At 38.8% G+C, this 24,583-nt stretch overlaps 1 protein-coding gene across 1 annotated transcript in view; it reads left to right on the top strand.

The window, feature by feature from the left end:
• Nucleotides 1-24,583, top strand: part of ZNF827 (zinc finger protein 827) — an 80,752-nt gene that overhangs the window by 12,522 nt on the left and 43,647 nt on the right. The window contains exons 5-6 of the mRNA XM_075709438.1: nt 6,018-6,501; nt 18,639-18,872. Of these exons, the coding sequence (XP_075565553.1) occupies nt 6,018-6,501; nt 18,639-18,872 (718 nt within the window). The remainder of the gene's footprint in view (nt 1-6,017; nt 6,502-18,638; nt 18,873-24,583) is intronic.

Below are 24,583 nucleotides of genomic sequence, written 5' to 3'. Positions count from 1 at the left end.
CTTAACAGAAAAGTTAGATGCAATGGCAGGCAGTTCATGTGATGCTCAACCATGGAATCTTCCTGCTTCTGTTGCTTATGAAGAGGGACCATGTAGTGAGATCTCAGATTAATATTCCTGTGTAATATGAAGAGGGTTATAATGAGCTTCCTGATTAGGGAGAGGCTATTAATTACATGATGGTGAGAGTAAGGAAAGGTCCTGAAGAATGTAGCCAGGTGCTACCCCTTAGTGATTTGCTTTTCCCTCTTTCCTCCTCAGCTAGGGTCAGACAACTGAATAAGCTTTCCTAATCCATTTTGATGAAGTATAAGACAGGTTATTTTAAAGCATCTTCACCATATTGGGCGAAGGAGGTTGACTGTGTTTTATGGGAGGGTTTTTTGTTTAGTTTGGTTTAAGCTAACCTTAAAGAGCCCTGGGAGGCGCCTGCGATTCCATTACCTCCCCTTAGCCGAGGGGAGGTAATGCAAACTTGCACAGCTTCTCAACAAGTGAAATCTGTGCCCCGAGTCTCAGACATGTGCCACAAGTGACTTCAAATAGCTGCCTTTTAATGTTGTCACTTTTTGCATAGGAGACAAGGATAATACAGGAAATGCATTAATACCTTAAATCTTAAAAGAAAAAAAGAAAAAAAAATTTTTTTTTTTAACACATAGTCCAGTCCAACCCTGGAGAAAGTTTGTTTGTTTGTTTGTTTTTTTCCCCTTTGCTTTCAAGCAAAGCAAGGAAAGAATTTCAAAAAGAAAATACTATATAAATAATATATGTGTCCTGAGGGGAAGGATCATACCAAAACTAGCACCGTAGCATTAAACTTTTGAAAGTCCATTATGTTAAAAATGAGTGGGTACGCAGGTATGGCTAAACAGCCAGGTTGTAGTAGTTGTTGATTGTAGCAGTTGCTTATACAGATGCCCCTTGTGGAAATGTTAATCCACTTGAAAGTTGGTGAGAAAAATAAAACCTATAGTAGGCAAAGAAAAAAGTGGTAATTAGGTCACAAAAAGTAAGTGAAGACTGAGTAGCCAGAAGCAAACATAGCAGTGAATGGATTCAGCATCCCAACCCCCTTATGTTCTGATTTTGCTAAGGGATGAAGGTTCTCAGAAAAAAACATTTCCTTTTATTCTGAGTGTTTAAAAAATAATAACCAAAAAAACCTGGTAAGTCCTACAAAAAAAAGGTGTATGCCGATCCATCCCTTCCTGTGCCTCATAACTAGAAGGGAGAGTCTGTGCAAAGCATTACCCCAACTTTAAGGAAAGGGAAAAGAAAAGATCTACCTCACTAGTACTACAAAATTGCAGGACATGCCTGTGTCACTGTTTCCCTCACCCCTACTCCCCATTGTACCCTGTTAGGTGGGATCACCTGTATTTGTAACTGTAGTACATCTGCATGGGCCAGTGTGTACTTCCCATGACTTAAATTGGCTGGTAAATCAGCAGGGATGTTGCTTTTAAGTATGAAAAGATGATTTAAGAAACTGCTTATGATACCAGAAAAGTTAGTATGTCAACAAAAAATGTAACAGAAAAAAATACAATGATACAAATGACGTGATATGATAGGGACACGTGGTTTCTGTAAAAGAAAATCATGTGTTCTTCTACTAAGATGTTTTGAGCATGTCAGGAAATCACAGACTTAAGAATCAGATGAAATTTATTTGGTCTTTAAAAAAGCCTTTGGCAAAGCTTCTCACTGAGAAGCTGCCAAATAAATTAAGCAATGTGATGTACTATGGCAAATTAGAAATTCACCAAGAGACAGTAAAACAAAGGGTAGGAAGGAATTAGCAATTTTAAGCATGACAAAAGGCTAACAGAAGGGTGTTCCATTACTAAAGAGTGGAATTGTGCATATTTTAGCAAATGTGATCTGCACAAAATCATGACTGTGGGTAAGAGAATTGTAGACGATACAACCTTATGTGCATGAATCAAGATTAGAAAAGGCAAATCTTGAAAGGGAATAAAGAGAGGCTGGCTGACAGATAAACAAGAGGGCAAATGAAGTTATTGTTGACAAATACAAGGTACTGCATCTTGGAAACAAGAGCCTAATCATGCACCTGGCTGTCTGATATAATGAACTGTAACTACTCAGAGAAAATATCTGAGTATCATTGTAGACAGTTCAATGAAAACCTTTTCTTGGCATGTGCAGCAGTTGTTAAAAAGTACAGTAGATATTTCAATGTCTCTAGAATAAAACAGAAATAACACTAAAAATATTACAATGCTATTATTAACATATGGTATGCTGCCACTTACGATATTCATTTCTGGTCACTGCATCAAAAAGAAGTATCAGAAATAGAAGGGATTTGAAAAGCTGGCAATGAAAATGATTAGTGGGATGGCAAGAACTCCCTTTGAAGAAAGAAGCTGAAAAGAATGGGGCTGCTAGGTATAGAAAGGAGGAGGTGTGATCAAAATAATGCATGTGCTAGAGAAGGTAAATTGAACTGCTGCTTTTTTTTTTTTTTCCTCTTGTAATGTGAGAGTGAGGAGGCAGCAAGAGAAACTGAAAGAAACAAACAAACAAAAAATTTGACCAATAGATAATTTGTACCCAAGCCCTCAAACTAGGCCTAAAGTTTATAAAGAATGTATACTGTTGAAAATTATTTTGTACATCATCTCAAGCACAAACTGAAAAAACTGGAGAACGACAAAATACCATTTGAGACTGGGAAGACTGTAGGGTTAAAATAAAGATGATACAAGTACTTTGCACAGTCAAGGAGAATATCCATGGTTAAATGAAATAAACTCAGAAGGTAGAAGTCCTTAAACGTTTCTGACATAAGTCAGTAGTTTTATGGGATTTTGAAAGAACCATTCTCTATGAGCAGGTTGTGCACTGTGGCTTGTTGCAGCGTAATTCAGAGAGATCCAAATCTGGCAGCAGCTGGGCTCAGAGTGGGACTTTGGAGAAAACCTGTCAGCTGCCCTCTTGTCTCCTCCTGCCTGTGGTTCTTGCAGCAACAGCCTAGTTGAGTTTAAAGAGGACATCTGATGGCTTGGGTAGCATTAACACAGTGTAAGAGCCATTCCCTGTCTCATGGAGAGAGAAGGCAGCTTTTTGGACTGCAACACTGTGTGACCTTGGTCTCCCCTGTGGCTTTCTCTGTAGCTCTACAGGGTTTCTTGTTTCTTGTTCTGCAGCAAGTAGTTGCTGCCTTGACTTTTCCCTCTGAATAGCATAGAATGGCAATTCTTTGCTCTTTTAGCTGCTGTCAAATGAGAAAATAAGGAATAGTTTTTCCTTTAAAAGGACTTTATTTCTTAGCTTCTATTTCTAATAGTGTTCAATTTTTTAAATAAATATTATTATTTATTTTTGAGAATTAAAAAAAAAAAAGTCTTGTGATGGGCGTGGACCCAGGACATTGGGAGCTAAATATTGGGCTTGATGTTTCATATGTTGTTTTTGTAGATCTAGAATTCTTCCTTTCAAAACTCTAAATATTTGGGTTTGAATTCTGTCATTCCTTGGCTGCAAGTTAAAAACGTACTTTATTTTATGAGAAATCCATTGGTGATGCTGCTATTGCCTTTGGGCAGGAGAAAATCCAAAGCAGATGAATCAGTCCCCCCTATTCTCAACCATTCTCAAAAGATATTGCAGGGGTGGCAAGCCATGCTCCTGGGAAGAGAAGGTGGGCTCCCACACACTTTGCCACCCGACTGCAGCAGTGACAGTCTTCAGAAGGCATCGTATTGATGATTGTGATAAGGGGCCTCTGGAAGAAGTGGTTAAATATGTAGGCAAGGAAATGTTGATTGAAGGGGATCCTGGAGAGAAACCCTGGCACACAGAATCTCAGTGGGTGTAAGAGATAAAGTTGCCATGGTGAGAGTGCTTGCTACCATTAATACATCTCAGTGCTCTTCGTGAAGAAGAGTGCTTACATACTGCTGTGCTCAGACCATCCTGTTTCTAGTAGGGTAGACAAGCAATCTGGTTGGCATTTCTGTTGTAACCTGTTAATATTTAGAATTTATTGTGCTGCTATTATTCTGCGAGGTTGTTGCTTTAAAACTGTCTTAGGTTAGCATTAGCTTCTAATTTTTTTGTTGTCAGGTGCAATTTTAAGACTCCAGTATTTGTCTGTAAATGTCATGCTTTTACGATACTGAGAGTGTCATTCTGTAAAGTAGCTGGCCAAGAGAAATTCTCTCTTGCTATCTGGTTTTTTTTTAGTACCTAATCTCCAGAGCCCTTGATGAACTACTGAATGAAAAGTTATACAGCGCTAATGAAATGTGTCTTCGCTGAATGCAAAAAGGGCTAAAAGAGGGATGTCTCCCAGCTTCATATTTTAGCAGACCTGAATTCAGGTCCTGTGTATGTAGAGCTGGAAATGCTGGATATGAACTTGTGACTGAATTCCTCTTACTATATAGAAAATGAATCGGGCCAAATCTGCAACCATGGGAAACTCCAACCTGAATTTTGACAGAGCTGTGTTTGGGAAATACTACTGTTACCCCAGACAGAGCTCTGCAGCGTCTGCACCAGGACTCTTGGGATCTCAATCTCAGCTCTGCTGGAAACTGGAAAGCGGTGAAAGCCTTAGCTAAAGCTAGGTTTTGCAGGCTCCCTGGTGTAGAGCTGAGCTTTGATTAGAGCTGGAGCTCTCGGGGCTTTTGGACTCCCAGGCTACAGCAGTGAGCCTTGGATGCCTGGCACAGCTGGCTGCTTCTGAGCCAAGCCCAGGGAGCAGGGGGTAGAGTGCACTCAGCAGGGTAGGGGAGTCTCGCCTTGTTTGCCAAGAGTTCATCAAATCTCTCCATGTTTCAGGTGAAATATTTTGCATTCAAAAAATTGCTATTTTCCAACAAAAATCTGTCTCACTGAAATGTTTCCAACCAACTTGAGTCACAAGTGAAAACGGTTGTGTGGATCTCAGTCTGGTGCCAGTTTGTCCTGATCATATGTTCATCAATTAGTAAGGAAAAAATGTATGTATTTGCCAGTCTTTCTGCGGGGAGTAGCCCAGGGTGCTACTGTCAGGATTTAAAATTCATTTGTGAAACTACAGGGAAAAAACTTCTGAATATACCTGCCACTATTATGCTGGGCTCAATTATTCCTTCCCTTTCATGAGTACTGTGTTAAACAAGAAATTGTATAATTATATGGATATAGTTTATATTAATGAGTGTGTCTGTTCAAATAATATGTAAACCATTACATATGGATGGATGGATAGAGTTCTCTTTAAAAGGTAATCAGGATTGGGCCTGAGGATACTAGGCATTGTAGTCATACTGGAGCATGCAGTCTCTATGAGAAAGAGCCTGCAGTGAAAATATGAGGACAGTAAGATTAACTGTGATCATTAATTGACTGATAAAATAGAATAAATGGCAGGCACCATCTCTCATGTTTGTATTTTATCATAACAGAGCTGTTTATTTTCTGGTAGAATTAATTTGCAGCTGTTTCAATAGTGCCTTGGTATTACCAGGTACTGTGTTTTTACTCTAATGATACATGAACTGATGATGGACATTGCTATGCAGGTTGGTGTTTTGCTGGGTTGCTCTGAACAATTGTTATTTATGAGGTTGCACACAATGGTCATGCTTAGCAGAACGTGCAATAGATGGGGGGCGGGGTGTTTGTTTGTATTTTAATCAAGAAAGCTACTAGTTATAGCTTGGAAGTCTTTTTATGCACTGATAGGTTATCAGGATCCAGTTGTAAGGAATGTTTGATCCAAAGCAGACTTCATCACTTCCATGCTGCAGAAACAGATGTTCCTGATTTTTTTTTTACAGTTGAGTCTGATGTTTATGTTCTTTGACTTATGTGTGAAAGAATCCTACTGTTCTTAGTGCCTGACCTCTTTCCAAGTGCTCAGAATGAAGAGTTCACCCATTAGTTAACTTCTCTTTTTTTTAAAAATGGTGTGAGAAGTGTAGAGTTGAGATTTCTATAATGCTAGTAAACTGTTTTGCTTAATACATGCTTTTATCTTTCACCTCTTGAACCAGGTTCATCAGCACCAAGACAGGGGTGAGACCTTTCAATGCCAGCTATGCCCTTTTACCTCCTCCCGCCACTTCAGCCTGAAACTCCATATGCGTTGCCATCAACATTTCCTCAGGACAGAATCCAAAGTGAAGGAGGAAATGCCAGAAACTGAGGTGAAGGGGTCACCACAGCTAAATAGTGACTCCTGCCCGGGACCACAGAGGGAAGGAGGTGGACCTGACCTTACGGGATCAGCATCTGTATCTAAAACACCTGATGTGGCTGGGCAGCCTAGTGGAGGTATTCCACCTTTACTAGTGAAAGAGGAGCCCAAAGATGACAATGGCATCTCAGCTGCACCTTTTGCTCTTAGCACTGTTGACAGAGCCCCCAACAACACAAAGCTGAAAGACTCCTCTGACTTTGTGGCCAATACAGCATCAGCACTATTCAGCCAAGACATCTCTGTCAAGATGGCATCAGATTTTCTTATGAAGCTGTCAGGTAATTGAGCAGCAAGTGGCAGCATCAGCTGCTTCTTTATGGGCTGAGAAACGCTTTGCCTTGGGTTTCCTAAGTCATGGAATTGCAGGGAGAAAAACATTGCAACTTCTTAACTTATAATTTCTTGTTTCTTTTGATAAGGAGAGGTGCATGATAGCGGGAAGAGGGGAAACGCTGAGAGAAGAGAGGGATTTTGCTGTTTAATTGCTGGGATTGGGAGTGAGAACTTTTTATCCAGGCTTTTGTGTTCATTGACAATTACCTTGGCAAATATAATTTGGTGTGTTTTTCAGGCATGCTGAATACCTGTAGTTCTGGTTTGAAATCACCGAGGGTCACAAGCGCCCAGCATGTTAGAAAGTTCAGCTCTTAAGTTCTCTGCCTTTACCCATCTGTTAAATAGGACCAATAAAGTATTGGTCACCTTCCTTTCAGAGTAATATTTGAGGTCTAACTAGTAAATACATGCGAAGTATGAATGTTACTGCATTTCTTGATTATTGACAGTTTAAAAAAGGTAGTTGTAGAGATTCTAGAACAGCTTTTAAATTTTTTTACTGTTTTAATTGAAATCCATACTAATGCAAGGCATGTGTTTATTGTGTTTTCTTCCACTGTCACTTTATTGATGTAAAAATTATATTCATACGTGAGACTGAAGTGGAGGATGTGTTTAGGGTGAATCTATTATATTTTATGTGCTTTTTTATTGATTTGGCTGAACACTTCAGAATTGTGGACATGCTGGAGGGGGATGTTCTATACTAAATGTTTTCAAAATTGGCCTTCAATTTTTAAAGATAAAGAAGTCAGGAAAAGTGTCACTGAAGAAACTTCTGTTTCACAAGGAGATGGCAGTCCCTATGGCCAGTTTTAGACTTTGGAGATAGAAGATACCCTTTTCAATAGAAAGTAATTGGTCACATTTTTCCTTTAAATGGAATGTAAGTTTCATTTTAGCAAATTCTATTGTCAGGTGAACTAAGGAATTAGTTCTGTCCTAATGCCATTGCTTTGGTGAAACTGCAGCCATTTATTCTGGAAGGGCTTGCTGTCCTCATCTGCCCAGACCTTTATACCTCTGGGATCGCAGTTCTGTGGGGAATCAAGGAGAATGGGTAAACACAAGAAATCAACCCTGAGGCTTCATGGAGCCAACCAGGAAAACGGAAGAGAGCTAAGGACAAGCAGGAGGTTAAATGGGCTGGCACAAATGGTTTGCTGTGTGGGTTAGAAGAAGCCACAGAAACCTCCCCTTTAAAAAAAAACACAATCTGCTGATATAATTTATTATTGACCAACAAAAAATGAGCGAGGATGAGTCTGTTTTGATTTGCGTGAACATTTTTTTTAATTGTACATTTTTTTAATTGAGTTTCAAATTTGGACTCTATATGAAATTAATTTTTTTATGTTGTCTGACAGCTGTCCCATATATGTTGTCATTCTGATGTCTATCTTAAATTTGGATTGCTGCGCACTAAGTGGCTCTACACATCAGCGGTACTGACCTGTAGATGGTAGTGCTCATGATGGCTGCATGTAGCAAGAATGAGAGCAGAAAGCAGGAGCGGGGGGAAGCCTGAAAGCTGAGAAAACATACAACATTTTGATGTGTTGTTTTTCATGTAGCAGTTGATGGGGAGCTGTTTACAGTTTGGCAGACAGTCATGTTTTCAATGTCTGATCTGTTGGCAATCAGAAAAGGGATACAAATGTACATTATTCCTGCAAAAGGCCTATGCAGTTATTTTATGGTGACTTACTAAAGGTCTTGAAACCTGACTTGTATGCACTGTTACCTAGCAACATGTTATAAAGTCACTGGGGGAGCGAGATATATCTGTAATTTTGTATGTGTGCATATTTGGATGGAAATATACTGCCAGTCACCAAGTTTACTACACAAGAAGAGCAATGTTAAAGGAAAGGAATTTCTTTTCTCCTGAGATTTATATTGTGTTATATACATTTAGCTCATGCTTTCCTCCATACAGTGTGCATAAATTTAGAGTAGAAGTAATTCTCTTTTAGCAAGTTGGCTAAGTATTAGGTGCATTTTTTTTGACTGCTTGCTGTGCTGAACCAAGTTCCTTTGAGTGATTCCTTTATTATGACACTCTGTTGTTAGGCCCATCAGAACTTCAATTATTGGCCCTACCTTTTCAATGATATAAATCTTTTGACATCTCAAATTGTATATGCCAATTGTAACAGCCAACTCAGATTTGTCGAGACCAAATTATGTCAAAACGATCTAATTTTCTTCTCTGACAGGCCTTGTGGCTAAGAAAGAAGCAGTAGATAGATATATAGACTTTTAGAATTTGGCATTTATTCTTACTGAATATTGATGGTTTAAATGAACATCTATTTTTGTTTGCCAATGTTTATTGCTCCTCTTCTTCTTGGTTGGTGTCAGTTTGTATGCTCCAGTTTCATGGGGGACCTCAGGGCCTGTTGGTTTTCATTTCTGTGCAGGTTCATCCTCTTCTTTTTCCAAGCGTGTGACTCAGAGGAGTGCCTGTCTCCCTTCAGACCTAAGAGTTGCAGTTTCCAGAAGTTTAACTGGTGCACCTAGGGCGAAAGACAGTACAATATTGGTGTTTATTAACTACTATGAATTTTAAAATTGAATCTTAATAAGCATGTATATAATCGTGACTCTCAGTATTATTTCTGATTGTGCAATGCAGTACCTTTCTAGTTTAGATTAAGTGGATATCAGATGGTTGGAAAACAGTACATTGAAAGTAGTTCACAGTCAGAAGAGTTGCAGTCAAGAGAGTTCTGTAAAAAATGTGCAACTGTTCAACAGACAGTTGCACAAATACAAACGCAGGAACAGCTAGCTAGGTAACAGTTCTGTGGGAAAGGAACAGGAGTTAACAATGTCATACTGGTGCTAAAAAGGCGGTCATTGTACTGGGATGTGCACAGAGAGAAACAGCCTCAAAGAAGGGGGAAAGGGGAAGACAGTCCTGCCCTTCTCAGCCTTGCTTCTCAGTCCAAGGTTGTGGCACTATAGTTTATGAAGAGTGCGGACAGTTGGAAGGACTTCAAAGGAGAGCAGCAGAAATGAGTGGAGGTTTAGAAAACATGTCCAGTGAGGATGGATAAAAGGGAGTGAGGTTGTGAAGCCTATAGAGAAGACTAGGAGAGTCATTAATAAGCGTTTAATGCATTAAAAAGTTTGTTGCAGGGAAAAGGAAATGATCTGTTGGTGATTCATTGTAATTGGGACAAAAAATAACAGGTTAACTGTAGGGTTTAAGTCTGCATTAGGAAAATCTTTCCAAAAGTTGAGGTAGTTAAACCTCTATGAAAATTTGGCTGGAGAGATTGTGGTATCTCTACCACTGGAGAATTTTAAAAACACGTTAGATAACTACCTGTCAGATGTGGTTGATCACATAGGATGGACTAGATCTGTGTATCTCAGCCAGTGAACCATAGGACATCAGAAGCAGTTGCAAGAAATTCAGCTGAACAAAAACAAGCAACAAGCTGTAGAGAGGCAAAGTGGGGAAAAAATTTACAGACGTTCACAGTTAGACCTGATTTCAAGTGGGCCAGAAATGAATTGTGACGACACTGCTCGAAATGGCCTCTGATTTTTTTTTCAGAAAAGCTTAGGGGAGCTTTAGATTTAAAGAGGTTGAGAAATACTGGTGTGGATGACTTTTTGAGATCCCTTCAGCCCTAATTCTGTGCCATTGCTTGCCAGAAAGGTTTTTAGTTACACGTTTTATGAAATAAGACATAACTCAAATCACCAAATGTAAATCTAAAAATAAGAACAAATCTTGAAATTTTTTCCAGATTCTATTCTCTAGGTCCTAGTTTAAGGTAGGAGATGCTTTTAAATTCACAAGAAATTTAAAAGGGTTCTCTGAAATTTTATTTAAATTTGGAAAGGATTATTGTTTGTAAAGACAATTAGCAGATAACATATAAACAGAAGAATATTTAAGTATGGGCATGTTTTTACCTTCAAATCATTCCCCTCTTATTTCAGTAGGGCTGCTTCTGTGCTTTAAGTTGCCCAAGTACTCTGCTGGATCAGTGCTTTGCTAGAATGTTTTCTTCCCCCACTCATTAATTGCACATTGAAACTTTGTAACTGCTTTCATATCTTAATTTGCAGAGTATTTGCTTTTCCTGTTTCAAAGGTTTCAGTGGCAGACGTTATACAACACATCTCTTTAAACACTGATGTCCTTCCACCCACTTCTAAGGCTTGTTTTCTTTTGTAATAAAAAACTGCTTTCACAGTGATCCAAATTACAATGTCCGGTGTACTGTACTGAAGTTATTACTTTGCCTATGTTATGTGCTGCAGTTACTTTTCATAACATTCAAAAATAAATGAATCCCATCAAAATGAATGGGATTCTTGCACTATTGATCTCAAAGGAATTCTGCGTGGAAGCAGTAATTGTAAAGCATACTTCATGGCTGGCCTCTCTCCCACACCTCTCTGTGTTCACCAAGTGCATTACTCTGGAAAGCATGTCTCTTCATCTTGTGATGGTGTGTATTATCAAGTGTGCCCTGCTTCTGCAGTTCTTTTTATGTTCCCCAAGTTACTCGCATGGAAAAACTTTAAAACAGAGAGAAGGAAGGAGAAATAACATGCTGAGGGTTTGGAGCTAGCCTTGTTAAACAAATGAGAAACTATGTTTTCTCCCAGTTTAAATCATATCTGCTGTCACTGTTGCGTGAGGAGTCAAATCTTTATTTTGGAAAACAGTGCCACCGTGGGATTTTGGTGACTGTCCAAAGTACTTGGACTTTGCATTGTCATTTTATTAGCTGATTCCATTAATGGAATAATGAAATAGTAAATCATCAGACAGCTGCATAAAAAATATTAGTGCATAAGCTAAAATCACTTTAGATTATTTGTTCTGTTTGGCTCTTGAAAATTACTGCATTCCTTAAAGGTAACACAAGTAATTTGAAATGTTTTAGCATTTGCCGTTGACAGTACTGAACTGACTGGCTTGAACTCTTCAAATGGCTATTTTTAATAAAATAAAAGCATGTCCAATTAAATTGTCATAATTGATGTATTTGTGTAGCAAGTTCCAAAGAAAAGACCATGCTGCCTATATTTAGGATTCATAGTTTATGCCAGAATGTAAAATTTCAATTAGAATATGTAAGCACACAGGGCTGGCAATTACTGAGCCATATCCTTAATTTAAAAATACTGTGAATTCCATAATGCTGCTGTCAGTGTAAATACCCCTGATGTCATCAAAATCTCTCTTTGAAGTGTCTCTCCAGATTCACATTTTCATAATTTCCATATAGACCTTTAATTTAAAATAAAACTGAAAAAGGGCAATAGCACAGCCAATTAAAACTTGGGCAAATAAAAGTTTGTACTAATCTTTGCCACTGATACATTGCCACCCTTATAATCGCTTTTCAGCAATTGCTAGTCTTACATCCACAATTTCCTGACATCCTTAAAATCATACCCATCATGTTTTACACCTTGAAGGAATGTGTAGAATTTAGCAAGATAAAGCCGTGTAGACTCTGTTCTAATTCAGTCATTTAAAATGCAGGGTAACAAACCACTTTTTTGTGTACTCAGCCCAATACAGCTTAAAAGAAGACATGAATATGAGTCTGGACCAGCTCTGTGCTTACAATTTAGTTTTAATATCTACACAAACTCTTATACTTGGAGTATAAGACTAGACTAGACTGGCTCTTTTGCTTCCCTGATTACACCATCACTCTGGGCAGAAGTCCTAGCTCGTGAGCCTTTCTGTCACATCTATCCAAAATGGGAATTGAAGACATTGTTAGCTCAATCATCACCAATTGTTTGTTTTGGGTTTTGTTTTCTTAAACAAGTATAAAGGTCAGTTTGGTGGTGTTCCTCTCCTTCTCTGTTTCTGTTCCTTTGTAGAGAGAAGAAATTTCCATACTGCCAACAATTCTCTCCTATTGGCAACAAATTTCCCTTTGCTCCTTTCACTCTCCTCCCCCTCTTTTCTCCAGCTTCCCCAGTATTTTGCCTATTCTGATGTTATTTTGTTTTTCACGTGGAAAGGAGAAGGTGGTCTTGGCAGATATTACAACCTTGTTTAGTAGGTGGGGCTTTGGCTGTATGACATTTTGGGGTGTGGAGGGACGTGTGGTCCTACAGGTGCCTTAGCAATTTGCCTAATTCCTCCATTCCACTTCGACCTAGAACATTGTGAAATTTTGAGGGGACAGTAGGAGGACTGGTCATTCTCCAGGGCTGTGTCTCATTTTGAGCTTGAGTACAGCTCCTTAAATGCAAAGCAGCTCTAGAGAAGATCCGGGATATTTAACTGGCCTTTTCTTAACCTCTGCTAACACATTTTTAACATACTTAAGCAAGATGGTTTGGAAGACCTCATATTTTAAGTGGTCCCTGGAAGCCTAGGGGTGCCAAGTCTTGGCCTCATCATACTTCTAATCAGTGTCTATTCTGCCATTCCACCGCTTTGATAAAAAGAAATGTTTTAATGCTGAGCGCCCTTGAGTCAAAAGTAGCTTTTTCATTGATAGTTCCCATCCTCTTCCTTGGAGCCCCATAGGTTAGTTTATTTGGCTGAGGGCAGAATAGAGGGCCTTGGTAATGAGATGTAATCGAGTTAGCACTCCCAGGAGGGTTAGATAACATGAGGTGCTCTGGCATAGATTAATACTCCAGGACAGAAGGCTCTAAAAAGAAATGAGAGACCAGCTAGACTGTCCTGCCAGAAGAACGGTATTTCTCCTTTTGGGCCACTTACAGTATTAGACAGCCTCTATGTTTAATAAGTTGAACATAATTTATCAGCCCAATTGGATTTTAGTCTGGAGATTCTCCAACAGGTTCCAATTGCATAGATTTTTCTTGCAAAGCAATTAGCTCACCAGTGGCTTCTCCTGCAGTGTTTGTACCTCTTACTCAGTTCTTGAATGTCATAAAATATAAGCCATAGCCTCCATGCAGAATGCCAACACCTACCTGCACATTTCAATTACTAGAGCAAAAATAGTAGAAAACTCAAGTCATACCCTTTATTGACCACAGCTGCCTTCAGGACAATGATGCCCAGTGTTGGAGAAATGTGTCTTCCAAATACTGCGGAACTGATCTGTCAAAGGTCCTTTGTTTCTTTTAACTACCACAGCTCACAACTTACCACCTGGAATGGAAGGCTCCCTGTGTCTTTCAGATGCTCTAGCTCCAATAGGACCTGGATAAAACACTGTCCTTTCTTCCTCAGGTAGAAGTCATGCCACGGTTCTCTTGCCGTGGTGGCTCTGAGGGGAATAATAAAGGGAGGTTTTCCTGCAAGATCTCAAGGAGACCAGTTCGATTTGCAGTGCCTTTTGGAATGTGTCCTCACTTTCCCTTTTTCCCTCAGACATGACTGGCCTGCGCTCTCTCATCTTTATAGCTGTATTCAGGCATCACTTGTAAAGTAATATGATGGTGCAGCGGTGTATTGTGGCATTTTCATCACAGTTTCTTTCGACCCAGACTCTGTAGATGCTTTTTCTTGTGGCCTCTTTTGTGACAGCATTTTTTTTTGTGGATTTTTTTTTAACATTCTCATGTTCTTTGCTCAGTCAGATGGAACAGAGACCAACTCCTTGCTGATTGTGACTTGTAACATTGAGCTTGGCTTGAAGTAATCAGCCCATTTTTCCTCTTCAATTATAAACATTTTGAACATTTAGAAATCCTCGTAAGTGGACTGATAGAGTTAGCAGCTTCTATCAGAGTGTTTCAAATTAGTGGCAGATGCCCAAAGCTTTTCTTGTGGCATTGGGCAGTTTGAGGAAAGTGTTATAACTTTCATCACCTACTTCTGCCAAATGGATCAAATGATTCCAGTTTCCAGGAAGATAAAAATCAGCAGTCTGGAATCTTCTTTGATTTGGTTTTTTTTCTGGATATGGAATGGAGTGAATGAAGAATTATCAACCCTACTTGAGAGACTGCTGCCTGTTGGTTTCATTTGTGAGGTGGGTTTGGTTTTTTCCCCACCACTGTATTTCAAAATTAAATTGCTGGATTTTTTGGATTCAGTCTGCAGGCAACACATTGTTCAGTCTGTTCAGTCTGTTCTTTTTGCAGTTCAGGATGAATGTAAGTTAAATACAGATTAAGTATATATATGTGTATCTATTTTTGTATGTAGATAGAAGATGCTATTCCTTCTGGGGAGTAATAATTTTGTAGTTCAAATATACTTAATAGACTTCAACATCATCTTTTTAATCCTTGTCTAGTACTAATTTTTAAAAGATTCCTCAATGGTAGGGTCAACTTTGATTTCCCTTATTTGCAATGATTTTTCTTACATCTGTTTATTGCTCTCCCTAATATGACTAGCTGAAGCATTATAGTTGCTATTTCCCATGTGTTAGCAATTCTGCCCATAATTGTAGATCCAAGATGGGACAGAAGCAAGAGTGGTGGGGATTTTTGTTTGTTTGGGGGTGGTTTATTTTTTGTTTTGGTTTTTGGCGTTTTTTCCCCCCTCTAATTTTAATGTACGGATCTGATAGACTGGACATCCTCCCCCTTTTTTTATTTGTCCTTCTATTTAGGCTTTATTTACGTTGGAATCTGCTTTAGTATATTCCAAGAAAGAGTAAAAGCCCCATTGATTGAAACAATTGGGTCTGATTAATCAGACCCAATAGCTGTCTGATTTTGGTTTTGTTTTCTGGGGAAAGAAAAATGAGGTAAATAACTCTTCTATTTTTGTGATTTGTCTATAATTAAAATGTTTGATTTTTGGAAAGTGTGGTCAGTTCAAGGAATGTGCTGTCACTTAATTAAAGAAATAAAAGCCTACTTCTTTCCTAATTTATTAATTCTACCTTCTGTCCAAAGCAAAGCAGTTAGAGTAGGCAGAACTGGCAACATAGGTAAGAACAACAGTCTGGGTTTCTTTTCCCCTTCATGTAATACTGCAAAATGCATATCTTCAGGACTTCCTCTGGATTATGGTACCCTGACCATGTTTTATATTTCTCATAGGTGATGTCTTGTAGACACACAGGGACAAACTGAGTATACAGAACTCATGAAGAGCTTGTTCAGATTATGGCTGGTGCTGGGCTGGTAGATTTGTGGTCAACATAGTTGACCTGGGTCAACATTGTTATCCTGGGTGGCAGCTCAGAAGTGTGAGGGAGCAGTGGCTTATAGCAGCATGCGCTGTCACAGCAGGAGAGCTAATGTGTGAGGTAGGGAGAGGATGCAAAAGTGAGATGTAGGAAAGGAGGGAAACTTGATGGGTGTCCTGTTCAAGTCATTCTGGGTGTGTCACTATCATGAAACTATTTAAACTCTGATGTGACCTACCTTGAATTTTTGGTTCTCTGAGCTATTAGAACTTGGCTTCATCTCAGCAGAGTTTGAGAATACCCTGGGATGAAGAGGTACCACTTGTCACCTGCCCTTGGATTGGGTCAAATTGGCTGCTGAGTTGTGGCTTGGTGATGAGAGGGTTTAATAAATGTGAATTTCTTCCAAAAGCGCCTCCTTTGATCCTTCTTCTTGTGGTAGGGGAATCCATAAGGCATCTCCACTGCATACTATAGCACCTGACTCTGAAAAAGTTCCTAGTTCAAAGCTGTGATACTATATGAATTCTGTCACAGTGATTCTATTTGTATATGGATGTTTTTACATTGTTATTAACCTGGCTTATAATGGACCACAGTGTATGGTTGCAAACTTATACTGGTCTATGAATGTGAGTTTAATATCACCTCTGTATTTTAAATGGTAAAAGTGTATGCTGACCTGGTCTATAGTGCGTCTTCTACCCAGGTTCTCTGACAGTTCAGGCAGAATACTCTCTATGAGTTGCACTCAGCTCCTGGTGGAGGTATTTTCCATATCAGTAGGAGCTAGAGTGGCATGTTTTAAAAGAGAAGGAATGCAGAAGGTCGTGACTGAGCTAGACAGATGTAGGCCTGGATAAAGAATATAGATGGATTTTTTTTTTTGTAAATACCTTAGTAAAGTTAAGATTGGTTTGAGAGCCTTAACCTGATGGTTTTGATGAATTGAAGCATGCTCTAATGTTTCATATTTCTGCTTTTTTTTTTTTAAAAAGGGAAAAGCAATTCCTAATAGTGGTAAAAGTGCTTATAGGTCATATTAAAAATTACACATATAAAGTAATTTAATTTCTGAAGTAACGAATAGCACCAGTGTGTGTACATGCGGCTTATGTGTATGCTGTTTATACCACTTGCTTTCATCTTGTTCTTTGGTAATGGCTTGCCAACCAATAAGAAAGAAGAAAAATCCAGCAGCCCTGCAATATAAACCAAAAAGATGTGTTGTGTTACAGAGTAATGTAGTGGCTTTAAAAAAAACCCAAACAAACCCAAATGCAAAAAAACCCACAAAACAATGGATTGAGTGAAAATGAATGGAGCTCAAATTAGCAAACAGAAGCGTCTATTTGCGATAAAGATGGCAATTGTACCCCATGTTTTAGGGTTGAGGTCTCTGGGAGATGGTGAGCACTTCACAGTGGGATGCAGGAATTCAGATTCACTAGGAGTCAGATTTTGGGGGAACTGCTGAGAGGGAGAGTATCTGAGGAAATAAGCCAGCAAAGTGGGGAGCTATGGAGTAGGTAAGAAGCAGTGCAGTGGAGGAGAAAGTAGACCAAAGGTTTAAGCAGGTGAATGTTGCCAGCTTTTGTTGGGTTGATTTGAATTGTTAGTACCCTGGCCCTTCAGTTGGCTATTACCATCCCTGTGATATGCCAGTTCCTTGGCTTTTCTTGTTCATGTAATGGGTTTGTAAAACAAACAGCTTTCCGCAGCAGGCAATGCGCGTTGGCTTCTAATGCCCTGCTACAGCCTGTAAAAGGGGTGGTGGGGTACATCCTTCTTATGTGGTCCGAGTGAGATTTGACAGAGCTCATCTGCAAGAGTCATGAGGGTAGGCTGGGGATTGTCATGCAGGAGGAAAATATGTAGGAGAGGTGGTGAGGTAAATGGTGAGAGAGCTTAGAAAGATAACAAAATAGGGATGATGCTCTATCTTTCATATCTGTGGAGACAAAGATTTAGAGATGTGAGAAAGATGTAAACTCATCAAAGTTTGGGGCACTGAAAAAGTCATCTGCTGTGTGTTACTGGGAATTTAAAGTGAAATTTTGACCAAGAAAAAGCCACTAAGAGACAGGGAAGGAAGTATTTCTTAGTGGTCAAACACAAAGAATTATAAGAAGAGCTGCTGAAAAACAGCACTACTTCTTTAGCCTCCTGTTTGTCATGCAGTCTGCCTCTGAATTTATGTTGCTTGGGTTTGGAAGTATTATTTAAGAGGTGTTCTTGGTTTTATCCCTTCAACCAAATGCAGTGTGAAGGATCTACCACTGTCAAGGGGTATCAGAAAGACCATTCAAGAACAGCATTGTTAAGTGGGTGGATTTTAAGCAGCGCCAAGGTTGCTGTACCCTTCTCTGAGGCTGTGCAGCTGCTTACATGGAGTATTTGAAAGGATTATTTTAAACTTGCTCTCTTCCTTTTTTATGGATGTAGAACCTGGAACAGTGCCCTAATAGCATCTTCCAGTGCAGAACTGTATTCTGAAAATCTCTCAGTTCTCTTTCTTAACAAATACCAACTTTTAGGGCCTAAGAATTTGCTGTTTTTTCCCCTTTTACTCCCCTCTCAGGTTTCCTATCTTTCTACTCTTCATCTCTTGCCTCTTTTCCATGCTCTAAGAACTCAATATGTAGTACCCATGGGCTTTGCCAAATTTGCCCTTATGTGAAATGATGTTTTAAACTTCTGTTGAGCCTATAGAAGACCTACAAAGCAATGACCAGGGGAATGCTTTTAGGAGGAGTAGAAGCAAAAAAAGTAAGAGGAGAAGGATGCTTTCTTAAGCTCTGGTATATGCAGGTTTTTTATTTCAAAACCGTCCCTTTGTATAAAAGATGCAGAAGTTGTTTACCTCTTGGAGCATCTTTGAATACTGTTTGACATGCTTGCTTCCAGTACCTGCTCTAGCATTTCTCAGGTTATGGTTTCTTCCTGCTACTAGTTGCTCTATGATTATATATTACATACCTCATTAAGTCTCACTTCTTTCCTTTTCTTGACAGCTGCAAATCAAAAAGAGCCCTTGACTCCTAAATTTAAAGTGAAAGAGGAGCCTAAGGATGAAGAAGCTGCAAGTTCAGCCTTGTCTCAGTCCAGCTATGTGTTCAGCCAGGAATCCGAAGCCTCAGCTCCAAACATCCCTGAGGAGAAACTCAAGCCGCAGGAAGCGCAAGCAAATGTGATGAGGCAGGACATGTCAGTAAAGGCAGCATCTGAGCTTCTCATGAAGCTCTCAGGTAGATATTTAATTTAATAATACTCAACTTCTGAACTTTTTTTTCATGTACGCTAGCAGGGTTACCTTGCAGAAGGAATGTTTAGCTTTAGTAGCAAGTGAAGGAATAATTGAAAAGGTCTGTCTACACCAGTTCATATACATAAGACATCTCAGTTTGGTCTGTTGCCATAGTATCTGTGCTCTGGTTTTCAAATTAATGACTATGGGACAAGTCAAAAGAAATGATGCCTTAAAGCTTTTAGATTTAGTAATTTTAAAAATGTACCAAAACATGTTAATACCATTTTATTCATGTGTCACTTCATTAACATCATAAGAATGTGTGTCTGTACTGAACTATACCTGATACAGCTTTATAAATGATGACTTTTAAAGCCTTTTATTTTTTCTGACAATATCTTGCGCTCAAAATTATAGGATACACTGTTAAAAAAATAGTGTAAACTGAGCCAGCTTTCTGCTGTTTAGAGAGACCACTTGAACTTGGCTACATTGCCTTAGTGATACATCTCCAAAACTGGACAAGGCTTATTTTTTTTAAGTATGCCAAAGTCACGCAAGAGGTGCCAGTGGAAATTTTTACAAGTTCAGTAACTTCTGAAATCCCTGCCAAACCTATCTGAAATTATTTGGCTTGATTGGATACTGTCAACATTGAATTTGAGCTCAAATTTATACCTGAAAGACTTTAACTGACTAGGATATCCCCCATAAATTCTGACAGGTAATTAATTCACTCCTGTTCATACCTGCACACTTTAATTTGCAGAAAATTCGAATAATTGATTTGCAAGCCCTCCGTGTTAATGGTGAAAAAAGTACTTTTGATGTACAACAGTTGATCAGAGCAGAAGTTCCCCAATTTTTCACAGACTCCCAAATACTAAACATTTGGTTATTGATATAATGCACTGTTGCTGCTGGTAACTGGTTCGAGTATGGTGTTCTGGTAACAGAAATTTACAGCCTAATGAATGTTAACCTGTGACTTTATTTCTCTTGGTGGATATAAATTCATATAACTATTTTCATAAAGAGCAAGCTCTGTAACTTAATGATTTCTCACGTACTTCAGAGACACTAGGGTTCTTGATTGTGAATCTTGAATTCACCACTAGCAGGCTGCATTTAAATAGTTTTATTACAGACTATTATATTAGAATATTTGTGCCTTAAATATCTGTTTATATGAGTGAAATCTAGCATGTGTAAAAATCTTGGTCAAATCTTCAGTCACCTCTGTTGGGAGCTCCCAGTCTTCAAAGGTTGTAGTAAGAAATACACTAGTTTAACATTTCTCTTATCTCTTAGCGATTGAGTTTTTGCTGATAGTGGTCTTTTTGGTTAACCTGTAGATGAGAAAGTAAGGAATTACTCCAGGATTTACTCGGTATTGCTGCAGTTGGTATTCCTGAATCAAGCAGTGGGTGGGGTTATACCAAGTTTATCACACACACTGTTTTCAACTTGCACTTTTCTGAATTACCATCTGAGGCAGAACCTATAAAGGAGGAAAACACTAAGATACAGTTTAATGTAGGACAAATATAAGGGGAATATCTAAGATCAATAGCCTCTTTAGTGTTTTTTTTAATGTTTACTTTATCTGGTAGAATACTCTGAGATCACTATTGACTTCCCAGCTTATCTTAAGCAATTCTGCACTCTGTTTTTGGTGATTTAGAACAACTAAGCCACTTCTTCAGAATAAAGTGAAAACAAGAACAAACTTCCTCCTTTTTCCTGGTACTGGAAGGAGCGAAAAAAAAATGGAAAGGAATGAGTAAGTCTGGATGTTCTACTGTCTGTGGGAAATCTTCAGTCAAGTGCCCTTATTAGATTTGATATATATTATATATATATATATAAACCCAAAAGATAATTGGGTTTAAGTCAGGTCCTTCCAGGCTCTATATTCTTGGTAAGGACTGAATGGATTACATCCTTGCTTTGTTATTTTCACTTTCTTCTGTGTAATACTAATTACCAAAACCTGCACTGCATACAAATTCAGCAAGGGATTTCCAACATAACAGTATTTTGCTTTCTGCATTCCTGACATAACACGCTTCTGTTATCCCCTGAGCAATAATATTGCTGATTTTTGCAGCCTCATGGGAGCCTCTTGGGAGTTAGCCATAGACCTTGCTGTCTCCTTTCATGTGAAGGATACACTGGTTTATATTTTTCACTGGGAAATCTCTTTTCCCAAACAGAGATGGTGTGTTGCTAGCTCTTGGCTGAGCTTGTACGGTGTAGTGGAAGGCCTTTCCAGCTCTGGAGTCTGGTTTGGGCTGGTGCATACTATAAGAGAGACTTACTGCAAATCACCAGCCCCTATAACGGAGGGACTTGTCAGCCACTCAGAAACTACTTTAAAGCTAGGAAAAGTTAGAAGAATAAACATATTTTACTCTAGTAGAACATTAACAGAACATTTACAAGTTGTCATTGTAGAGGTAGATGTACAGCAAGGAGAAAATCACATGCTGCTGTCTATTTCAGTTCTACTACACAAGGCACGATCTTCTCTCGTTAAGCCAAAAAGCTGGCAGGACACTTGCATGCTTCTAGCAGTGCACAACCAGTGTTTAAGACCAGGCCCTTACCCTGCATATCACTTTGGTGGAGTTGGACCTTATCTCGAGATGCTATGCCCTTTTATACCAGTTTTTTCTCCACTGTGTTCCACTTGGATTCAGATCTTCTACGTCACAGTTCACAAACCTGATTCCTAGTCACACTTCTTCCAAAGGATTATTCAAGCTAAGAAGGCTAATGTCTTTTGGGCATGTCTAGGCAGAACCCATTTTCATCCAGACGGTCAAAACAAAACCTCCTAACAAGGGGTCTGCTATTTAAAAATAACTGAAACACCCGTTTGGAAGAAATGGTCTTTGGGGGTTAACATGGAAAGTTCAAGCCTCAGTGCAGACTTTCAACCTACATTTTACAGAGTAACATAAAATGACTACCATGATATATATGAATGTACAAAGGTGAGCTGTGAATTCTGTCCATTACTAAGTCTTGACTGAGACTAGATCCAATGATAAGTAAACAGATTTGAGGAGATAGTGGAGTGGGGCAAATCACTCTCATCTCTGTTTGGATGGGTGCCATCCCTGCAAGATTTTAAATTTCTATTAAATGTTGCACAAAATGACTTATAAGAAATGGAAGTAACATATTTCAAATACACCTGAACCAGTTTTTTATGTTCTTACCAGTTCTCTTTTATGGAAAAGCTAATCTATTTCTCAAAATGTTTAATTAAGTGGTGCACCCGGTGATCCCTGGTCAGTTTTATACACTCAGGCTTGTAAATTGAAAGGTAGGTTTCAGAGGAGACTGAAATTTAAAATAAATGTTTGCATTTACATGCTAATGTTTGAGTCTAAAAACTCATTTTCTGTTGACATAGTCATGCTGCTAATATGTTTTGGGCATGTATTATCTTTCAGAAGCATACAGTGTTTTGCCTTCTTGTCCAAAAATGAATGCATAGCTGGAGGTGTATAAAATCTATTCCAGGTACTAGCATTTTCTAAGCAATATTTTACCCTGGTGCCTTGAACTATGACATTAGTATGTCCCTGTCTTTCCTAGAAATGTTGTCTGAATCACATTTGCCTTTATTTGAGCTGTATCGTATTTGTGAAATGTAGTCATTTTGCATTTCAGTAGTAACTCAGGTTGTTTTCCTCCTCTCTCTTTTTTTTCAGTGGATCAATTCCCCATGTATTGCACATATCCTTTTTATCACAACAAAATGCATGACCTTGGTATTATTCAGTTCCTTTGGATTTTTTATACTTCAGTCTTCAGGTTCACACAGTGCTTCTTGTAATTCACCAATTCCCCAGTACCAACAATGTGTCATAATTTTGGGTTATCAGCAGATGCAATTAGTGCATGCATACTTTTTGTGCCAAGGTCATGAAGTAAAATGTTGCGTACAATTGATTCCAAAAGCATTCTTGATCAACTCCATTTATTATCACTTAATTATATGACAATTCCTCTTTCAGCACAACTGGTTATTGCAGGGGTTTGGTGGGTTTTTTCCCTTTTTCAATTAAATCTTTATCCACTTGAAAATGTTTATGCTAATTTCCTATTTTGTGCCTTGTAGTTAATTTTTTTTGACACTATATCTTACATATAACTGAAATGGATTAGAACGTCTATCTAAAAAAAGGAAGAAAAAGGAAAAAGAGTGATAGTACAATTCTAGCATAAGATGAAGGCCAGAACACCTCAATGCTACTCCCATTCAAAAAATGGCACATCATGCTTCAGGGCACAACGAGGTGAAGGACTATATGAGAAGGCTTTAAATTAGCTCATACCAAAACCAGTCCAGTCACAACAGCACAGACTTCCAGAGGAACTAAATAACAGTATCAGTTTAAAAAGTTTGATAACTAGGAGTGCTATCTATGCCTGTGTGGCTGGACAGCTGTGTCAGATTTACCTTATTTTAAGCCTTGGGTGGCTTTATGCTTGGCTGTCATCAGCAATGTGAATTGAGAACAAAAACGAGTCCATGGCTAGTAAGCTATTACTCTTAGCAGTCACAAAATCTTTCCAGGTTTAGTGGGTTGTGTTGGCAGTCTTTTGGTTTATTGTTACTATGGTGAAGAAAAAATACATTACTACATTCTTTGGGTGAGGTGGGGGACAGAGAAACTAACCTTCCTATATATTTCTTTTTCATAACTTCATGGACTGTTCTGGGACGCGCTTGTATGGAGCTAGGGTGCTGTCTTTGGAGGTAGCTGTTGTCAGGACCTCGTAAGAGTCTCTGTACCTAGATTGCAGGGGAGCTGTCAAGAGTGCTTTCACCCCTGCTTAGAGAGCCGTGATAATGGGCAGAGGAGTGAAAATACAGGGAAGTCTTTTGTGTCTTGATCTCTAAATAGCTCATTAGAAAGCTCCGGGCAGCAGCAGGTACTTCTGTAGAAGCCCAGAAAAGTAAGTGGAGAAGTGTATGGCCCAAAATAAGACTTTCTCTTAATGGGAACTAGAGAGATGGCAAGCCATGGCAAGTCACATCACCAGATTAAATCCTGCTACGAGCCAAGTGGGTTTTGTTGTTTTGTTTTTTTTTAACCAACAGAAATGTGAAATAGGTTGTGAATGGTTAGAATGAAGCTGTGTTTTAATTACAGTATAGAAAAAGATACAAGTATCTAGATAGCTAGATTTATTATTGCAATGTGTCAGGTTCCAGATTTTTTTTCAAGACTTGGAGACGCTCCTGCCAATGCAGTACACTACATGAAGTTTGTATCAGGCCATGGTACGTTCATTCCATTTAATAAGCTTTTCCATGATATCTGCATAATAACACACCACCAAAAGAACTCAGCTAGTAATGGATTCTTACCTATTGATGGGTTTTGCCATGTTTCACGACAACATTCATGTCTAAACCCAAAAGCAGGAAAAATGTGGAAAAATACTGCCCACTCACAGAAGTATAGGGTGGCAAGTATGGAAGCCTGCAAAATCTAAGGTTTTTTTTTCCCCCTATAGATCTTAAAAAAACCCACAAAACAACAAAAAATCACAGAAAAACAAGTACCTTATAACAGAGCCTAGCTTTTAGTTCAGTAGATGCTATAGTGTAGCTTTAAGTTACTGCAGTTCATCTTCTTCCTTTTTTCCATGTCAGGGTTTTTAATGAAAACCATGTTTTAAAAG

The sequence above is a fragment of the Pelecanus crispus genome, chromosome 4 (assembly GCF_030463565.1).
Source record: "Pelecanus crispus isolate bPelCri1 chromosome 4, bPelCri1.pri, whole genome shotgun sequence".
NCBI classification, from domain to species: domain Eukaryota; kingdom Metazoa; phylum Chordata; class Aves; order Pelecaniformes; family Pelecanidae; genus Pelecanus; species Pelecanus crispus.
The sequence above is the reverse complement of the archived record's forward strand: the minus strand, read 5'-3'. Positions and strand labels throughout refer to the sequence as shown.